The 19,054-nt window shown below is 39.7% G+C and overlaps 1 protein-coding gene across 1 annotated transcript in view; it reads left to right on the top strand.

Annotated features, from left to right (window-relative positions):
* Positions 1-19,054, top strand: part of TBCD (tubulin folding cofactor D) — a 114,636-nt gene that overhangs the window by 82,293 nt on the left and 13,289 nt on the right. The window contains exons 27-33 of the mRNA XM_086857208.1: positions 1,729-1,810; positions 5,329-5,447; positions 5,854-5,945; positions 6,748-6,888; positions 11,303-11,386; positions 12,722-12,880; positions 13,645-13,783. Coding sequence (XP_086713334.1) covers positions 1,729-1,810; positions 5,329-5,447; positions 5,854-5,945; positions 6,748-6,888; positions 11,303-11,386; positions 12,722-12,880; positions 13,645-13,783 — 816 coding nt within the window. The remainder of the gene's footprint in view (positions 1-1,728; positions 1,811-5,328; positions 5,448-5,853; positions 5,946-6,747; positions 6,889-11,302; positions 11,387-12,721; positions 12,881-13,644; positions 13,784-19,054) is intronic.

The following is a 19,054-nucleotide window of genomic DNA, read 5'->3' as shown; positions in this document are numbered from 1 at the left end:
TCTGCTGCAAATCCTTTTTCTGTGTTCTCAGGCTGCTCTGATTGTGAATATTAAAAATATTAAATCCATTGATGGATATGTCTCATGCTGTTTTACTTACATCATCCTAACACCTCCAGTTACTCGCCTTAATTTTCCCAAGAAATCCCATGGCAATTTGATCTCGTGCTCTTAAAGGCTCTGCTGAATTATAAAGGCAATTTCTGTCTGCCCTGATGGAGCTTACAGACAATCTGAATTTAACATACTGTGTTCATAGTGTTAGGTTTTAGTAATAAAATAAAAAGACATTTCAGGTACCTCACAGCTCATCTTTTAAAGTTGTCCTTGGGAGACAAAGGAGACTGGAGTGTGTCCAAATCAGTGAAGAAAATTTAAAAAAAGAAATTTGAATTCTTTTTTGGCATTAACAATTTATTCAAAGTGCTGGTATGTCTTATAACTGGAACTTCTAAACCTAAAGCTTAAAAGAATTAATTATAGGCTGTAGAGAATTTTAACTTGTTTGGTAAACATCAGTTAAAGCTGATTAAAATGTATTTAGTAAATGGCAATTCTGACTTATTTCTGTTCTTGTTTAGAGCGAAATAATTTTAAAGGGCAATGCTTAAGATATTGAAAAGTAATATTTATTTTTTTTCTGATATACAGTATTCTTTTCCAGTTTAACTTCATACATTTAAGGTGAAAAACATTTAATTTATAAAGTTAAATATCTGAGTAGTCTGGTGTGGTCCCAGGCATCCCTGCCCCTGGCAGAACTTGAATAATTTGGCCTTTAAAGGTCCCTGATCTACAGCAGTTTGATAATTCTGCATATTTTGCTACTATAATGCCTGTGGTAGTTAGAATATTGTTTAGGTAAGTGTTGGTTTTCTTTCAAGTCCTTGATTTTGCATAGAGAACTTGTCTGAGGTGTCTTTGAGGGCAGAATGAATCAGCTGGGCAGGATATCTCTGTTACATTTGAGATTTCTTGTACCTGGAGAACATGAGTGTTAATAGGTATTGTTGCTATTAACATGAAGTGAACAATGCATAGCTTTTGTGTGCTTTCAAATTTATTATAATTTTGGGTAACATTATATTATCAGCTGAAAAGTATAATTCAGCCATAAATTCCATGAGAAGAGCTATGATGTGCTTTCTGAAATAGCAGCTGAATTGTTTTGTGTCCTGTATGCGTAACTGAAACCACTCTGAAAATGAGGAGGTTCAGGTGTAATACACAATCATTTCTCCTTTTCTAAACCAATTAAGATCAGTACTCAAAGCCTGGATCATGGATGTTTGGGTTTTTGTTTCTAACCTTCAGTCCATTTCATTTTCTGTGTTTCCTTTCTGTAGCTCCCTGGGTAAATAAGGTTTGTTTCTGGTCAGTCTGGTATCAGTGTATGGAAGATGAAATAATGACTTGTGTGTTTTATAGTGCTGGGTCATCCTGGAGGTCTTTCATCTGAACTGAAAATACATTTCATACATGACTGTTATTGTCTTAAATAATAATTTAGCTTACTGCTCATATTGAAGGAATAATATTAAAATCTGTTTTTTCCTTACATAAGTTTCCTTACTAAACCAGTATTGGAAAGAAATAATAAGAAAGGAAATGCCAGTATCTGAAAGGAGTTTTTTGGGGTTTTTTTGTTTTTAAAATCCACTCTCTTTTTCCTTAAAAATTCTGAGAACATATGAGGTGAGTAAATGTATTTCTGTGCCTTTGTTGCAGGAGTCTGCAGTGTCTGCTCTGGCCGCGCTGTGCAATGAATTTTACATCAGCGAGAGGGGAGAAGCTGATCCAGCTCTGCAGGGTAATGATTCATGTTTAACATAGAGGCTGGACCAAACTTGCACTTTGGAGGTATTGCACAGAATAGGGAGGAGCATCACTGGTTTTAAAGGAACTGAAAATTCTTCAGGAAAAAAAAAAAATGAAAAAAAAGCTGAAAAGTGTAGGAAATGTCTCAGGGGTTTTGCTGGCTTTAGACTGGAGGTGGACAGAAGGTACCACCATAATGAATACGAGACAAATTTATGTTGCTTTTCTATTCCATACTGTAAAACAGATTATGTGTTCCTAAAATCCTAAATTTTAACGAAGTGAATCTTTTTCACATCCTATTTCGATAAACTCTGCCAGAGATTATGGCTGATTTACAGAAGAATTGCTAAGGGATAAGAAAAGGATAGAAAATGACACCCAGAGTTCTGATAAATGTGCATGTGTCAGTTCATGTGTTTGTATTTGGATCAGCAGTACTGGAGGAAGCTTAAACTTCTCTTGGGGGCATATGAATCAGCATCTTTTTTTTTATACTGCTTTTCTTGTACCTGTCTTTAGGATCAGATTGTATCATGTCCATCAGAGACAAATTGCTGAATTGTACAGATAAATATTTTAAGAATAACAACATTTATATTCCTGCTTTTCTAAATATGACAGTGAATTTACATATTCTTAAGAAAATATTGATTTATTTTTCTATTTTTTGCCATTATTAAATCAGGTTACAAAATACCTTACTATTTATTTGTCTGAGAGTTGTTCCCAAAATGAACTTGATATCGATCACATATGTATTTACATGCAGTCCATTCTCTAAAGACATTAGGGCTGAACTAAAAACTAAAAGCAGCCTATCCTGATTTTAAAATACTTTATATAGTGCTAAATCTCTATGTTTTTGTCAAAAAAAAAAAACCCCAAACAAACCCAAACCCCTTTATAGCCCTTTCCTTCCTGGAGTTTGGCCCTGCTTGCCAAATTCTTTGTGGGCAGCATGGGAAGATGTGATATGGTACCAAGGCAGATAAAATCCCCACAACCTCAGGAAAGGGTCATGTGTAAAACCAGAATGTGCTGGGCAGGAGGAGGAAATGCTGAGTCAAAGCAAAAAAAGCTAAAAATGAGTTGAAATATTGATAGGTCAAATTTTATGTAAGGATAAAGTTTCAAGTTTCTGTAAAAGTGGACTGGAAAATTCAGGCAGGTGCCCAAGTCAGGGAGAAGGGATTGCTGGAAGCACAGGCTGCTGCTGTTGTTTCTGAACTAATTCAGGCCCCACTGAAGCCTCAATGTTTCTTTCTGGATTTCAGATTAACTTCATCTGTGTGCTTGAAGGTACCATGGCAGTGTAGCTGTGATGGTCTAGGGACACAATTAGGTGAAATTTGTAGATACAGACAAAATTTATCATTGGACTTTCACAATAGAATTGTGAATTGGCAGTTTTTTTCTGTTCTAGAAAACTCTCTGGTGAGCTCCATCTTGAGTACCCTTTTATTTGGCCTTGACTGCACCAGACTCTGCTCCACACACAATAGCAGAAGTGCCATTACATGTGCAAACATCTTTTAAAGAACAAAAAACCAAAAAAGGCTGTATTTTATCTCTGTATTGATGAAACTTACACATTTCATGTCTGTCTGTTGTGGGATTGAAATCCAGTAGTGAAAGTCCTCCCCACAGTGTGTGATGGATGTGGGGATGTGTGGAAGCTGCAGTGCAGGAGCCTTAGATAAATCAGTTAAAGCAGGTCTGGACATGATCAAGGGGATTAGGGGAAAAAAAAAAAAGGCTTTTGGTAACATTTAGCCAGTATTTCACTGATGTTTGATGATTAAAATGAAAACACCAATCAAAGGTGCTTTAGCAATTTGATTTTCTGAACCTGTCCTTATAAGGCTGCAGTTTTATTGAATCACCACTTTTGCCTCTGTTTGTTTTGATCTCCTTGTTTTTGCTTTTCCTGTCTTAATGCATTCTGGTTTGGTTTTGCTGACTTTCTCTTTTAATATTCTTTCAGGATGGGTTGTGTGGAATTAATATTGTAGACACTTCATAGGCCCTGTTGGTTTATGAAGCTGAAGGCTCTTAGAAGAATATTAACATTTGCATGACACTTTCCACTGTAATTACTGTTTGTAAGTGAAGAGCTGCTTGTTTGCTCGTTGCCATGTCAAAATGGCAATCTTAAGTTTACACCACTCAAAGTGGAGACCATCACAGCCTCACTGTTTAAGATCTTCTTGCTGTCACAGCAAACACTGCATCTTCCTATGGCCTCAGGACTCTTAACACCCTGGTGGTTTGGAAAGTTTTAAATAACAGATGTTGTTATCTGAAGGTATTGCTCACCTCTGGCCAGGGAGCCTGGCCCGTGATGGGAGGGACAAGCTGGGGCCTGTCCACTGCATTGGGGTTTCAAAGAAACACTCATGAATTGTGATGAATGGGGAGTTTCTTATGGCAGCTCTTCTTTCTTCCTCTAGCAAATATTGCTCAACCATTTAAACCTTAGATTACAATAAGCAGTGGCACAATTATGTAATCTTCCCAGGATCTCTGGTTCTTTTTCTTTGAGGATTAAAAAGTGTCTCTCCAGTAAAGGGATCGATAAGACCACCTTGCTCCTGTCTGAATCAGAGCTGTGTTTATTGCAGCTGTCTTGGAGAAGCTTTTCTGGAGTACTTTTGTTTTTCTCTGCATTTTACAGGAGAGTTTAATGTGGAAAATCAGGTAAAGGAAGTATTGTCTGTAAGTCTGAGAAAAAGACTGCAGCAGAAGTGACTTTTTCTCTTTTTATTTTTTCCTACACCCTAATTTTTTCCTTGATACCCCTTTAAATGTTTGGTGAGGCTCCTTTTCCCAGCTGAGTTTATTCTTGTGCCTGTTGACTGCTGCTGTTTGTAGGGCCACTGTCCCTGCTGGGTCCTGTGCCAGCACACAGAACCAAAGGGGGAATTTCTTCTTGAGCTTTCTCCTCCTAAACACTCAACTTCATTTGTGTCTCTCTATGAAAAATGGTCTGAAATTATCTCACTGTTTAGGTGTGATGTGTATGTGCTTAAAGAGGACTCCAGTCAGGAGTTTTCAGAGTTTAAATAACTGACCTCCACAAACCTGGGGATCTCCTGCCTAACACAGAACACTTATCCAATAAAAGAATATAATGACCTATAAATATAAAAAGAACTTGCTCCCTTGTGCTTACCCAGAAATTTGTTCTTATACGTATCTGGATGTCTAAAACAACTCTTTAAACGGAGAAGTTTGTCTTTCTCTCTCTGAAATAGTAGACTTAGCCTAAATACAAAGTCAGATTTTTAGACAGAAAACATGAATTCATTCATGTAAAAGTGAATATCTTAAAATTTTTATCCTTTTCCTGTAGAAAACTGAGGTATTCTGCATTTTAGTTTAACAAATTACAAAATTTTCCAGCTGCTTTGTTTAGGGGATCTTTTCCTTATTTTTTTTTCTTTAGCCAAATATGAAATTACAACAATGTGGTGGTTGCTTTTGACTCTGCAATTGTATTTTTTCCAGATGAGCTGGTGACACAGTACGTTTCAGAACTACAAAATGCAGAGGAAATGATTCGTTGTGGCTTTTCACGAGCTCTTGGGGCCCTTCCAAGATTTCTGCTGAAGGGCAGGCTCCAACAGGTGAGAAAATAGGATCAGTGTAATGAGAAGAGGGCACAAGGCATTTTGAGTGAAACCTGTGACAGTAAAACAAATAAATAATAATGATCATAATTAAAGGTCTTTGTCAAAGGGGTTTGAATGCTAATGTACAGAAAATCATCATGAGTTGAGCTTGCCATAGTTTCTGATAATTAATGCTTTAGTAGTGTTAATGGAAAATTCAGAGGTTGAATTATCCCTTTGCTATGGGATGTTGGTCCAGGGGCAGAAAGAGAGGTGTGCAGGCCACTCCTGCTGAGAATCCAAACTCTGCTGCCTGCTTGGTTCTTTCGTACAGGATTGAACTCATTGTGCTATGATATCTAAATTTAACATAGTAAAAAATGCTTTGGGTTTATATATCTCAATCTTTGTATTTTTTCAGGTTTTGGAAGGTTTAAAAAAAGTTACAGTAATTTCCCCTGGAGACGTGAGCTTTGCTGAATCCAGGAGAGATGCCTTAATAGCAATTGCAAAGTATGTTTCTCATCCCTGCCTTTGTCTAATTTTAAATCTTTCTGTAGAAGCTTTCTCCTGTTCATTCTGCTGGGGCCATGAGTTTTGAAATCAGTTATTTTGTCACACACATCTTTTGAGTGCCTGCATCTCCAGCACTCAATTTATTTTTGATTCAGAGGATTACCACACACCTGACTATGGACTACAACTCTGATGGTGCTGTCAGTTTTTTATCAGTTAACTGACTGCTTAGAGTATAATTTATTATTTGCCTTTCTCATGGGCTGCAATTTAATGAGCTTGATTGAGGAGGAAGAATATATGTTTTTTCCACAATCTTAAAAACATTGTATTGATTTAAAGAAATCGTACCTTTTATTTAAAGGAATATTTTCTATGTTGAATGTCACAGTGCAGTTAATAGTACACATGAATACTTTATGCTCTATAACTGTTACACTGCTAAAACCCCTGTGTCTTCAAGGTAAAGAAGTTTAATATCAGGTTCAATGCACGTTGTGTTGGCCCTTTGCTCTTCTTCCTGACTTCAAGGAGAGTTCAGAGACTGACAGATACTGAAGCATGTTGCTTTTTGTAGTGTTAGAGATGTGAAAGCAGCCTACTTCCCTGCTGAGATCTTAGCTTTGCCAGTGTTGCTTTGAACCCAAACACTGCTCAGAAATCCTCAGGTCAGATCCAGCACAGAAATATTCTCATTGCATGTGTAGAGGACGTTACGGGTGTTGGGAATTTTATTAAGTAGTGTAACAAAGCTTGATCTTAATTCCCTCCCATCCCTTCTTTTCCTCTATTTTTGAAGGGTTTGCCAGACAATGGGTGTGAAGGGAGATGGATCCCAGCAGGAATATGTCTGCAGGGATAACGTTGATCAGATTTATGCCACGCTGCTCACCGGTGTGACCGACTACACCACCGACAGCCGGGGTGATGTTGGAGGATGGTAAGGTGGGGCTAAAATCCAGGGCCAGGTTTGGTGTCTAATGAAAACCTGATGTGTTTTCAAAACCTCTTAGAAACAAGAGCTCCAGGCCTTGGGAGATTTGAGCTAGGCAGGAATTAGGAATGCACAGCAAGGAGAGAAGTAGAAAATGAAAGGCGAGGCTGATAAGTTTTGGTTTTCCTTCCTCAGAAGGTGGGAATATGGGTACTGTTACATTCAAAACTGAAGTTTTTCTGCTTCCGTGGGTGACATTCATTAGTAAATACTAGGAATGTATTCAGTTGCAAAGTAGGGATTTAAAACATGACTTCTCTTTCTTTGAAACCACGCGTTTGCTCCTGCCTGATCTCTCCTGCTGCACATTCCTGTTGTGGGGATTTTTTGCCAGGAGAGGGAGCAGCTGCATAACGTGTTGAGAGGGAAAAAAACTCTCAATTGTGCTGCAGCATCACCAAATCTTTTGTAAGTTTAGGGTTTCAATGATTTAAGATATGAGACTGCAATAATAAATCATAAGTCTATAGGAATATGTTTGTGGATGTGAAATCTGTAGCATAGGTATATTTATAAGTTTAGTAAACTTGATTAATAAGATCTTAGTAATATTAATTCTACAGCAGTCTTATTTTCATGGCATTCCTCAGTCTTCAAGCTCCCTCTAATATGCAAGGAAGATTCAGTGTGTAACCCTGCATTCCTCTGAATACTCTGTATTCCTTCAGTAACAGTGATCTGCAAAGGCAGTTTCAAAATTCATGACTGTAAAGACTCTTCTTCTCTTGTATTCTTCTTTGGGTTTGTGTTTCATTTCCAAAGCTCTAATTGAGGATGTGTCAGCACTTACTGATTGGAAATTCCTGCCAGCTTTGAATGGGAAAGATCATGAAGAGTTCATGTTATTCATGCCTTCCTGTAGAATTACACAACACAGAAATATGGATCTTACAAACCAAACATACTCCTGTCAGGGTTCTGTTCTGCACATATTTATGAGCAAAATATGTCCAGCTTGAGGTAGTACTTGTTAATAAAAAGCATTAAATTATCCTGTAAATTCCTGTAAAAATTCCTGTAAATTCAGGAACAAGTCCAGTATCTGCAGATGTAAAATATTTTTGTTGCTGTGTAGAAGCCTCAGAGCAGTAACACTCAGTATAGAGATGCCATGAACTCTTTAAATGAATGTGATAGAGTAATTTTAGTGTCTTTTATTTGCAGTTAATTTTGAGTAAAATGCTGGTTTTGAAAAGTCCATTTAATTTTATTGTCTGAATCCATAATTTTAATTTGAAAGTGTACAGATATATGTTGCTTTTAGATATGAAGAATCAGCCTTGTTTACTCTGTGGGTGATACTATTTGTGTGGTATGCTAATGAAGTGGTAAAATAAATGTATTTGACCTGTCTGGCAGCTGCATGAAGTATCTCAGAGTACATAGGTGTGTGTTCAGGATTTTAAATTAACAACCTATTGATAGTTCAGATCTAGTGTCTGGCTCTGCTTTTGTTCTGCTCCAGGCAGGAAGGGGCAAGTGCTTGAAAAGTATTGTTAAGAAATAATTCTGTTGGTTGAAAAAATTTTGTTATTTTCCCAGTTTCTTGAAAAAGTTCTTGTTCAGCAGCGCTGAGTCACGTAGGGTGTTTGAGTGGATTGTGTCAATCATATCTGTGCAGTGTTTGTATGAAATAAATGCTTTAGACAGTCACTACCTCCTTCCTGGAAGGGTGTTTTCAGGAGTGGTGTATGAACAGGAACGTGGCTGTGCCCATGCCTGGCCAAGCCCAGCTTGGTGGCACGTGCTGGCAACTGGCAGCTCTTTGGTGAGGCTCAGATTTGTTGTGTTTTTTTAGAGCTCTGTCCTACTCAGTCTTCACTTCATTTTTTGTCATTATTTCATTTGGTAGCCTCAGGTTTGCTTTAAAACAGGAAAGAAAAAGTTTATTATGATGCCATTTCCCTTTGCAGGGTTCCTCCTTGGGCACAAACGGGGCAGATGCTGTGAAATACATTTGTAAAAACCATATGGGATGGAAGCTGCTGCAGCACAGCCTGTAACCACCTCTTGTCTTGTGTAGGGAGAAAAGCTGTGATTGTGCTTTTTTTCCAACATCCTCATGCTGGATTGTTCCTTGCCAATGATCAAACCACAGTCAGACCTTGCTGGTTGTGCTCTGTAGTCACTGGCAGTGTCAGAGCTCACCAGTTCCAGCCTGGGCTGCAGTAATTATAAATAGCTTCTCTGTCTTTGCACAGGAAGGGAAGTGTCAGTTCTGCAGCACAAAGCAGAAGAAAGGTACTTTGTGCCATGTTATTCTTGAGCACTTCTGTAACTGCTGAGTCTTGTCCCTTCAGCACTTCACTGCAATATTTACATATGTGTTGGAAAAGTTCATGGCACAAATAATCCAGACTGCTCTCAGCCCTAGCTGAGGTTTGTGTGTTTGGATTTTCCCTGTTTTCTGTAGTGGTATCCAACCTCTCAGCTGGTAAAATCTTTGTACAACAGGGAAATATTAACACAGGGCACGAAATCCGAGATCAGGAGGTGTTTGACATTTCCTTAGAAGAGAAGGATGCAGTGAGGATCAGGAGCAGGTCAGTCCAGATTGCACAAGGAAGGAGCTTGGCTTTCCCTGCTGCCAGAGGAACAGCAGGGAGGTGAATGGGTGTAGCTGACAGAAAATGCAAGAGCAATAATACAGGGTGGGGAGGCAAAGAAAAGGAAGAGATACTGAGCTTTGTGTTTTCAAAGCCAGGTGAGACACTGAGGAGGATGAGGACATGGCTAAGTGTAATTAGGTATTCAACTTCCACATCTGAGAGCTCCCACTGCAGCTCCCCACAGCTATTGTTTATCCTTCGTCTGTGTCTTCATTTCAAAACAAAACATAGTGGAACTTTCAAAGAAATCCTGAGGAAATTAAATTCCCAACATCCATTAAAATTCAAATGCGCTTTGAGCACCAGATACTTTTTTTTTTTTTAGTTTCTTTTGGCAATTCCAGCCAAAATCAAGTCAAGAAACATGTAAATCAGAGGGGGAAGGGGGATCCTTTCTCATGGCAAGCTCCTGGCTGCTGAAGGCTTTTGTGGCCTCTCAAATATCAGTGCTTTCTCATTCTGTTTCTTCTAAACCAGTGAATAAGATGGAAAGATATGGAGAGAAATACCATTTCTCTGGAGAGATCTTGTCTTTTTTGTGTAATTTTTGTGTAATTTTTGTGTTTCTTTAATAGAGTCGTGGGAAAGTTTCACCAATTTGACTCTGCATATGCAAACTTTACCTTTCTTTTGACAGATTGTTTGCTGGGACATGTCTGATCTGTCTACAGGTGTTAGACATGAATATCTAAGTCAGATACAATACAAAAAAACTAGTAAAACACAACCTTGATGAAAGACTGCCAGACTTGTTTTAAGCTGCTTTGGAAAAAATGATGTAATTTACCTTTTTTACCATTATAACAAATGTCCCGCCCAGTTTTAGATTGCACCTGCAACTATTTTCAAATTGCTTTGGAAATCAGGAAGAGGAGTATTTCTTCTCATAGAAGGCTGGTGGGCCTTTTCAAATTTTTTTTTTTTTTCCTTTTTAAAAAAATTATTGCTGAGAAAGGATGACATTACTCTGAGTTACTAATGCAGGACTTGGTCTTGTGCAGGGTCATGTAAACCACTGAGGTATTGCCCTTGTCTTAAGAAAGAAACCATTTTAAAAACTCGTGGATTGACAAAAAACAAGCATACTGATTATTTTTAAATTGAAATTACACCTTTTTTTCTAAGATTGTATTTAGACATTTTGAAGGGAGCAGATCATTATCTAGATAAGACTCGCTTCAAGCACAACTTTATTTTACATTGGTCAAATATTTTGTGAAATTAATTATTGTTTAGCACGCAGATTTAAGCTACTCTGAGTCACAAGTTGTTTTTAATGCTGGAAATATTAAGCTTGAAAATTGACAAGAATGTGACAGTCTTAACAGTCACAACTGTTTTTAATGCTGGAAATATTAAGCTTGAAAATTGACAAGAATGTGACAGTCTTAACAGTTCAATATCTGAGTGTCAGATGTGGGTTGGCCTTTTCAGAAAATAATTCAAAGCAGACAGAGCAGTTAAGTTTAAATACATCTACTTGCACACTAAATATTTCTAATCATTATCAGTTTTAACCTTCTTAAAATAAAGAATGAGCCTGGTGACATCTGGCTGGAATAAAAACCAGGCTGGTGCTGCAGCGGTGACTCTTGGACCCTCAGTGCAATGTGAGCTTGGATACTCCTTGTCCTCCCAAAATATGGGAACTGCTCTCAGAGGTCATTTCTTCTGTTATTATGAATTTTTGCTGGTGTCTTTATTGAAATGAGTGCTGCTGTAGCTCCTCTGATGTGTGTCTGTCTCCACAGGGTGCGTGAAGCTGCCATGACCAGCTTGATGGAGGTGACGCTGCTGCTGGTGCAGAACGAGGCAGAGCTAATTAATGCCAACATGTACGTAATGTGCAGTTCTTGTGTCTCAGAGCTCCATCCAGGCCCTCCAGGAAGGCAGTGCTTGGACACTCTGTGCTCACTTCTTTATGGAGTGTACAGATCTTGGACAGTCCATGCAGATATGGAGGATGTTGCATCTGGTTTTCAGAGGGAAAACCGTGTTGAGAGAACCTGGGTGGCAATTCACCCTGGAAATGCAGCAGAGCTGGGGGATTTGAGCTAAACCTGCCACCTCTGTGGTGCTTCCCCTGAGCCAGAAAACAAACCTGCCCACTTATCCAGAGCATCATATCGTTAATTTGGAATGTGATCAAATGTGAGCATGAGTTGGGTTTCGTTTCTTTGCAGAATTATTAGTAAGGAAATAAAGAAAAAATAATTTACACTGAGCTCTTGATTTTTAATGTCATGATATAATACTCCTGATACTAAAAGAATTAATAATAAGTACCATTTTTGAAACATAGCTTGAGTTGCAGCAAAACTTTCCTAATAGTGGTATTAGTTTGTAGACAGAGTGTGCCAGTGGTTAGGTGAACATACACATGGTTTGGGTTTTAATTTTAAAAACTGCAAATGTTGAAGGACATCTAGAAGGAAAGTATTGGATTCTCTAAGGATACACTGCTCACTGGTGCCCATTTTCAGGGGCTTCCTCCTGTTCATCTGTTTATACCCAGATTGTCCACATGGAACTGAGAAAAGCATTCTTGCCAGCTGGATTCCATTGTCTAAATATTCTGGGTCTTGGTGTAAGTAAGGGATTTTAGCTGGTTTTACTATCATTAGTGGCCTTTCTAAAGGGTAAAGGGCCTTGTGGGACACAGTAGTGTAGCTGAAAGTTTAGTTGTCAACAGAAACAAAATAGGATATTGTTAAAAACGAGGCAGAATTGAAGGAGTGATTTACTTGGGATATGTGAGATGTAGGAGGGAGCTTGTCCTCTGCTGCATGTGCAGTATTGTACTTCAAAATGTGCTTTTCTCAAAATTCTGCTGTTTCCATCTGAAATGTAGCAGTTCAGCCAAGCCCTTTGCTAATAAAGCACTTTGTTATCTTTTTGTATGAAAGGTGGGGCAATATGTATAAAAGGTGGGTAAAATACTCTGTAACATTCATGTCATGCTGGGGTTTGATTGATTGATCTGTAGAAGATAAAGCCTCAAGATTCTGTCACCATGTGGATCTCTTAAATCACTTTTATGTTCATTCTGAGCAGTTAAACCAGAATACTTTCCTAGCAGGATAATTCTTATTCATTTAATTGAAACAATTTAAATCTAAATACACATTCCACTGCTTAAATGTTCTGATTAATTGTTTTCTTCTTTATAGCTGCAAGCAGATTATGTGCTGGCTGGCTCAACAGTCAGCTGAAAAAATAGATAAATTCCGAGCTCATGCAGGATCTGTGTTCCTTACCCTTTTGCACTTTGACCAGCCTCCAGTTCCACACATCCCTCATCGAGAAGAGCTAGAGAGGATATTTCCAAGGTAAGGTATTGAAAAATATCCTAAATGAAAGTAAAAGATAAATGCACACAGTTACACCTAAACCAAGCTGATGTAATTTTTGTGCCCAAATGCCCAATATATATATGGAGGAGTATTTGGTGGTGTTTGTCAGGATTTCATTGAATTGTCCTATGAATATGCATGAACATATTTTTTTCCCTCAACTGGAAAACCGGATTTTTGATCAAAATGATAGTTTTTAATGAATTGCATTGTTTTAATAAAGTTCTTGTTACAGTAGTTTTCCAAGATGAACTTCCTAGTTAAAACAAGAGTGAGAGCAACTCATTCCTGAGTGGTGATTCTGATACCTGATGGGAGTGAGGAACATCCAGCTCAGAGTTTGGGGGAACCTGAGGCTGCTGCTGATCAGTGCTGGGAGGGTGTGTTGGCCTTTCCTGGCACAGTCTGTCCTTGGATCAGCTGTTGAGTAGCTGCTGGTGGGAGAGAACACAGAATGAAACTGCAGAAAGAAACTTGATTTCTGAATGGAGGCAAAAGTGCCTGGGGAAGGGAAACTGCAGTTCCCATTGTACCTGGATCAGAGCAAGGATTTGAAGATTCCTTCACTTTACTGGCTGAAGCTTTGATTTGTGTTTTCCCCTTATGCTCAAAGACCAATGTCTGATTTGACACTTAGGTAATTCAGAGACCTGATTTCCTTCACTGGTGTGAAGGAGCAATGTGGGGAGAAGAAAAGCAGTGCACCCACACCAGGATGATTCTTTTCCTTCCCCTTTCAGGTCGGAGAAGGAGACGCTGAACTGGAACGCGGCGTCGGAAGCTTTCCCTCGGATCACGCAGCTGCTGGGGATGCCAGCCTACCAGTACTACGTGCTGCTGGGGCTCTCTGTGTCTGTGGGGGGCCTGACAGAGACCACGGTGAGAGCACCACTCCTGTTTGCTTTTAAACCTGCTGGGCTTCTTGTCTTTCACATGAAAGGTGTCATTATCTCGACTTGCTCCCTTCCCTCCCCTGAGCGCGCGGGGGACAAGGAGTGAGGGCACTTGGTTTCTCCTCTCCTGGCCTGGCAGGACCTGAGAGTTCCAGCCAAGTTCCAGCCAAATTCCAGCCAAGTTCCAGCCAAATTCAATGTGCTGACCCTCCCTCCCAGCTGGGATCACAAGTAGAGCCCCTCAGCTCAGTGCCTGGGGGTTGCTCTTCTGAAATGAGGTGAAAGCCAGTTCATTTGTCACCTGGTGCAAGGTGTTAACTGGCAGTTGTCAATAGGTGTTAACACTATGCTCAGGTTTCTTTTCTTAATTATTTTTGATACATTTTCTGCTGAAATACCAGTGAGATGTCAGAAGTTCCATTACAAAGAAGTATCATTCAAATGTCTGTCTCAATCCTCTGAGTTTTGCAACCCTTATTTCATTCTTCTGGCATGAACAATCTCTTTATCACTGGCTTTGGCAGTCTGCTATGCTGCCAAATTTTTCCCTACTTTCTTACAATTTTAGTGTATCCTTCTGCACTTCTATGACAACTTGGATTGGTTGTTTCAGAACTCTTGGTTTCCAGATATTTGGCTTAGAATGTTTTTTGATTTGTTGTAGCCAAAGATGTAAAATATAAGAAGGCATTTTTTGGGGTAAGGACATGGTTCAATATGACACCACAGGGAAATATCAGACCAGTAACAGAATATTTTAGACTATCAGTTAAGTCTTTAAATCCCAGTAGTCCTGTAACAGGAGGAGGAGGAGGCTGTGAGTCACCACCCCAACAGTGGTTAAGAGTGTTTCTAATTAAGATTTCCATCTCAAATTAAGAAAACTGGTAGAAAAGTGAAAAGTGCTGAGAAACAGAGTTTTTGTGGAGGGGGAACAAACAGCTCCTGCTGGGTCACAGAAAGAAGGAGTTAAAACCACCTGGAGCTTATCTCCCATGGCTTCCCCTTGTCAGTCACAACTTGCCCAAGTGATGTTTTTTTGCCTGGTGCTGTGGGTTCAAGAGATGTCTTTGAGCCTTTGGGTCTGATGGAGCAGAGTATTCGGTTTCTGTGCAGTCTCCTGTATTTAAACCAATTCTGAGCATTTTAATGCTTCTAAAATGGCAACTAATTATATGGCAACAGCTATTTTAAAACTTTGAAAACATGTGTGTGTTGGTTTGTGACAGTAATTATCAGATAGACAATAACTCTTAACAGATTTCTTTAATAGCAAACATGCACATGAAATTCAGCTTTCAGTCAAACACAGTTAATTATAGGAGGCTCCACCAAAACCAAAGTTATTTGTCTAAGTATAAAAAGAAGGAAAGTTTTGGAGAAACAGACATTCTGGCTGCTAGCTGGGGTCAGAGGAAAATTCTTATTCAATATTTTTTTTTTTTTTTTTTTAAGTCCCAGTTGCATTTAGTTATGAAAAGTTGGAGCAGTTTAGTTACATGCAGCTCCCTTCCCTTGTTACCATCTTCCAGTGTGTTAAGGGAAACTTAAATTGTGAAATGTTAACCTGTCTGTGGTCCTCCAGTTTCCTCTAACACTAAAGGCTGGTTCTGGCTAAATATTCGAGAGTTTTGGAAAGAAGATGACAATTCTCTCTTGAGTCAGCTAGAAAGGTGAGGGAGGGAATTACACTTGGGGATATATGTGTGTGGTGAATTAATTTTAATATCTAAAATGTGATACAGAAATTAGAATTGATGTGTTTTACAATGACTGGTATTCAGAGTACTCTGACAAAACCTCTAGCATTCTTTGCTCAATATCCAGAGTGTGATTTAAAACACTGATAGAAAATTTTAAGAACAATCCTATTAAATCCATATGAAAGAAGCAGCTTTTTAAAATCTTGGATGGAGGAAAAGGATTATTGGAATATGTGTTCTTGCAGTAATATGTGTGTTCTCTTCCCTCTCTCACTTCAGAAGTATCTGTGCACATGCACACATGGACATGGAAGTTAGAAAGAAGATTCTTGTATATACTGCGAGATAATCTGAGTTCAAATGTCAGTTTGTGTTTTAGTCATCTCAGGGAATTAACAGGAGAAAGGCTCTGTTGTAATTCCATGGTCAGTGGCAGTTTAGCTGCAGCTAAAATTGCTCTGCAGTATATTTAGCAAGAGTAGTTCTTTGTTTGGCTTTTTAAAGAGATTTTCTGGAATGAGCCGTGTGGGGTCTCTGAAGTGTTTTGGTGGCAGTGGGGCTGCTGGAAGAATTGTAGCTCAGGCATTGGAAGTGATCTGGAAAAACAGAAGATGTCATTCCCTGTGGGATTTGGCACTCTGCTCCATCACCATGGTTCAAAGGGCACTTTCTCTGTGTAAAAGAATCTTCTAATTATACATCTGGCCCACAGTGATGCATATTTCTTATGGCTGCATAAAACCCCTCAGTCTGTGCAGATCAGATGTACAATGCTATTCTTTCTCCAGTGCACAAACCCTGCAATTGCAAGGGTCAGGATATAATTTTGATATAATTTCATTATTGTTGAACTACATTACATTCAAAAATTTTTTTGAAGCACAGAATGTCCCGTGATTCCCCTCCCCCTCTAAAGAGTGAAAATTGTATTTTAAAACAGTATAGAAATTGTAAGTAAAGCCTTTTTTTTAAAAAAAAAGGGAACAACATATTCTGAACTCTTAAAGTTCCTCCCAGGCAGTACCAGAGTTGTGTTACTGTGTTAGATCTCACAAACAAAATTATTGGGAGCTTAGTAGATGATATTCTAAAACATCTGGTTACTGGGACAAATTGTATGCAAATCAATGCATATTTGGTGGAAGAAACAAAATCTGCTTTTCTTGGTTGAGAGTTCTTGAGCTAAATACACTAAATACACTTGAGAATAATCTCAGGCATTCTTTTCTTGCAGTAAAAAAATAGTGTGAATTATGATATTCCTACTTCATGTAAGGTATCACTGCTGCAAGGTACAATCCAGAGCCCTTGGATGTGGATCAGGTGTCTTAATCACTGATGGGTGGCTGAGATTTTGGATGGAACAGATGCTCTGTTACAAACTGGATGCCTTAGCTAATTCTTTTTGACCATATCAGTCCCACCTATTGTCTCAAGACTGCTTTTAGGAGTGCTGTACCTCTGTTCTGCAAAGCTGACTGGGAATGGTTTCATGAAGGTTTGTGTGGAAACCACTCCAGGCACCTGCCCAGAGCTGCCAGTGCCTCTCTTGCTGGAGCTGCACTTGCTCCTACCTGTGCCCTGCTTCAGGAGGTTAAATCTTCAGGATTTGGATTCTGGCATCAGGTGAGGGGTGCCTTTGAGCACTCTGCATTGTCCATCTCCTGTCACTGCAGGATCTGCTCTTGCCCTCAGTGCTGGGGCACTCACGTGAGCCTTGGCAAACCCTGGCTTTGCTGTTTCAGAAGAACAAGGTCATTCTCAGGCCTCCTCTCACATTTGTATCCAAAGTTGTCCCAGTTCCAGCCCATTACCCTCCTAATTTCCTTTCCCAGTCCTCGTGGAACCCCAGGGAAAGGTAAATGTCACACGTTTGATGTAGTGAGAATTTGTGTTCTGTGGAGATGAGGAAGACATTTGGAAATATTCTTCTTTGCAAAGACTCAGGAGCAGTTAAGGTTACAGCTCAGATACTGAGCCTGGGACAAAAGGAGCTCACCTGAGGAGGAGATGAGGATTTAGCCTGTCCATGTCATGTTGTGCTGAAGTTTCTGTCAGGACTGGGGAAAAAAATCCCCAATTTTCAATCTCCCAAGCAGTTACATGATGGATTATCCACACCTGTGCTTCTGTATTGTTTAATTCCTTGTGCTGTCCTCATTCTCCAGTTTCTGAGATCCTGCTGCTCTGCTTTGGTTTGGCACAGCTCTGGAGCACCCCACCTGGAGCTGTGCTTGTTGCCCTTTACTTTCATGTCCTTTCTTGCCTTTTCAAGTCCTTTGTATGTGCAGAGAAAGCACTGAGTCGTTCAGCTTCCTTCAAAAAAAAATGATGTGAGATATCTGAGGAAGTTTGAGACAAAAGAAATAGGAGAGAAAATGACACCACCTAAGATTTTTTTCTGAGGTGGGATTTCTTCTGCCTGTTGATCTCTGCTCTTGGAAGGTGTTAAGACAAAATAATTCTTCTTTATTTATAATAGTCTTAAATGCACAGATTGTTTTAAAGGGGATTATATAATAATTAAGCAGATCTTGAATTTTCAGGAAATACCTCTTTCAACTGTATATCCTATGAAGACCTTTCAGTGTCAGGACCCAGTTTAAACTGGGCACACTGGGACACACACCAGTGTCACTTTAGGAGTGTGAAAGAGCCACACTGGGTTCAGTTCATTGCAGCTGCCTTGTACAGATTTTACTGAGATTTGGCTATTACTCTGAAACTCAATAACTGAATAATTTCTCCAAATTGTTTGACCTTTTAAAAGAAATATCTGTACTCTTGTGTTGCCCAGGATGTTTCAGTACAGAACAAAGTGTTAAGGTTTCAGACTGTGCTGCTTCCCAGGATTGCTGGGCTGTGCTGTTTGCAGGCTGAAGCTTTGGGAAAATAGCTGAGAGTTTTGAGCTAAGGCTAAAATGTTTCTTTTGGGTACTGAGGAACCCATAAACATGATATGAGCTTTGTTAGATAAAAAGAATTTTGTTTAAATAGAGATTCCTCTCATTTGCTTTTGGGAAGACACTTGTGACGTTTCTCATCCTCATCCAGTATTTTATTTTCTTTCCTCGATAAAATGGTCAGGCCTCTGAGGAAAAGGGGATTCCCACAGAGGCTGTGCCTGCTCCCATCCCACTCAGCAGGTCCATGAGAGAGCAGCTGGCCTGGCAAGCACTGTGGCTTCTGGAGATCGTGGAATCAGGGAGTGGTTTGGGCTGCAAGGGACCTTAAAACTCATCCAGTCCCACCCCCTGCCATGGCAGGGACCCCTCCCACTGTCCCAGGTTGCTGCAAACCCCGTCCAACCTGGCCTTGGGCACTGCCAGGGATCCAGGGGCAGCCAGAGCTGCTCTGGATCTCCCCACCCTCATGGAGAAGCATTTCTTCCCAATATCCCATCTGAACTGTGGGGAGCTGCTGAGTGATGCTGCAGGCTGTGCTGGTTGATGGCCAGTGTGACCTCTGGGCTGTGTCCAGCTGAGCCTTGAGCAGCAGCTCTGAGCCCTCCTCTGCCATCCTGCTAAGCTGGGTGGTTAACTTCATGCAGTTAA

This window comes from Cyanistes caeruleus, chromosome 19 (assembly GCF_971803275.1).
Source record: "Cyanistes caeruleus chromosome 19, bCyaCae1.hap1.1, whole genome shotgun sequence".
NCBI classification, from domain to species: Eukaryota; Metazoa; Chordata; class Aves; order Passeriformes; family Paridae; genus Cyanistes; species Cyanistes caeruleus.
Note: the sequence above shows the minus strand (reverse complement) of the source record. Positions and strands in the feature narration are given on the sequence as shown.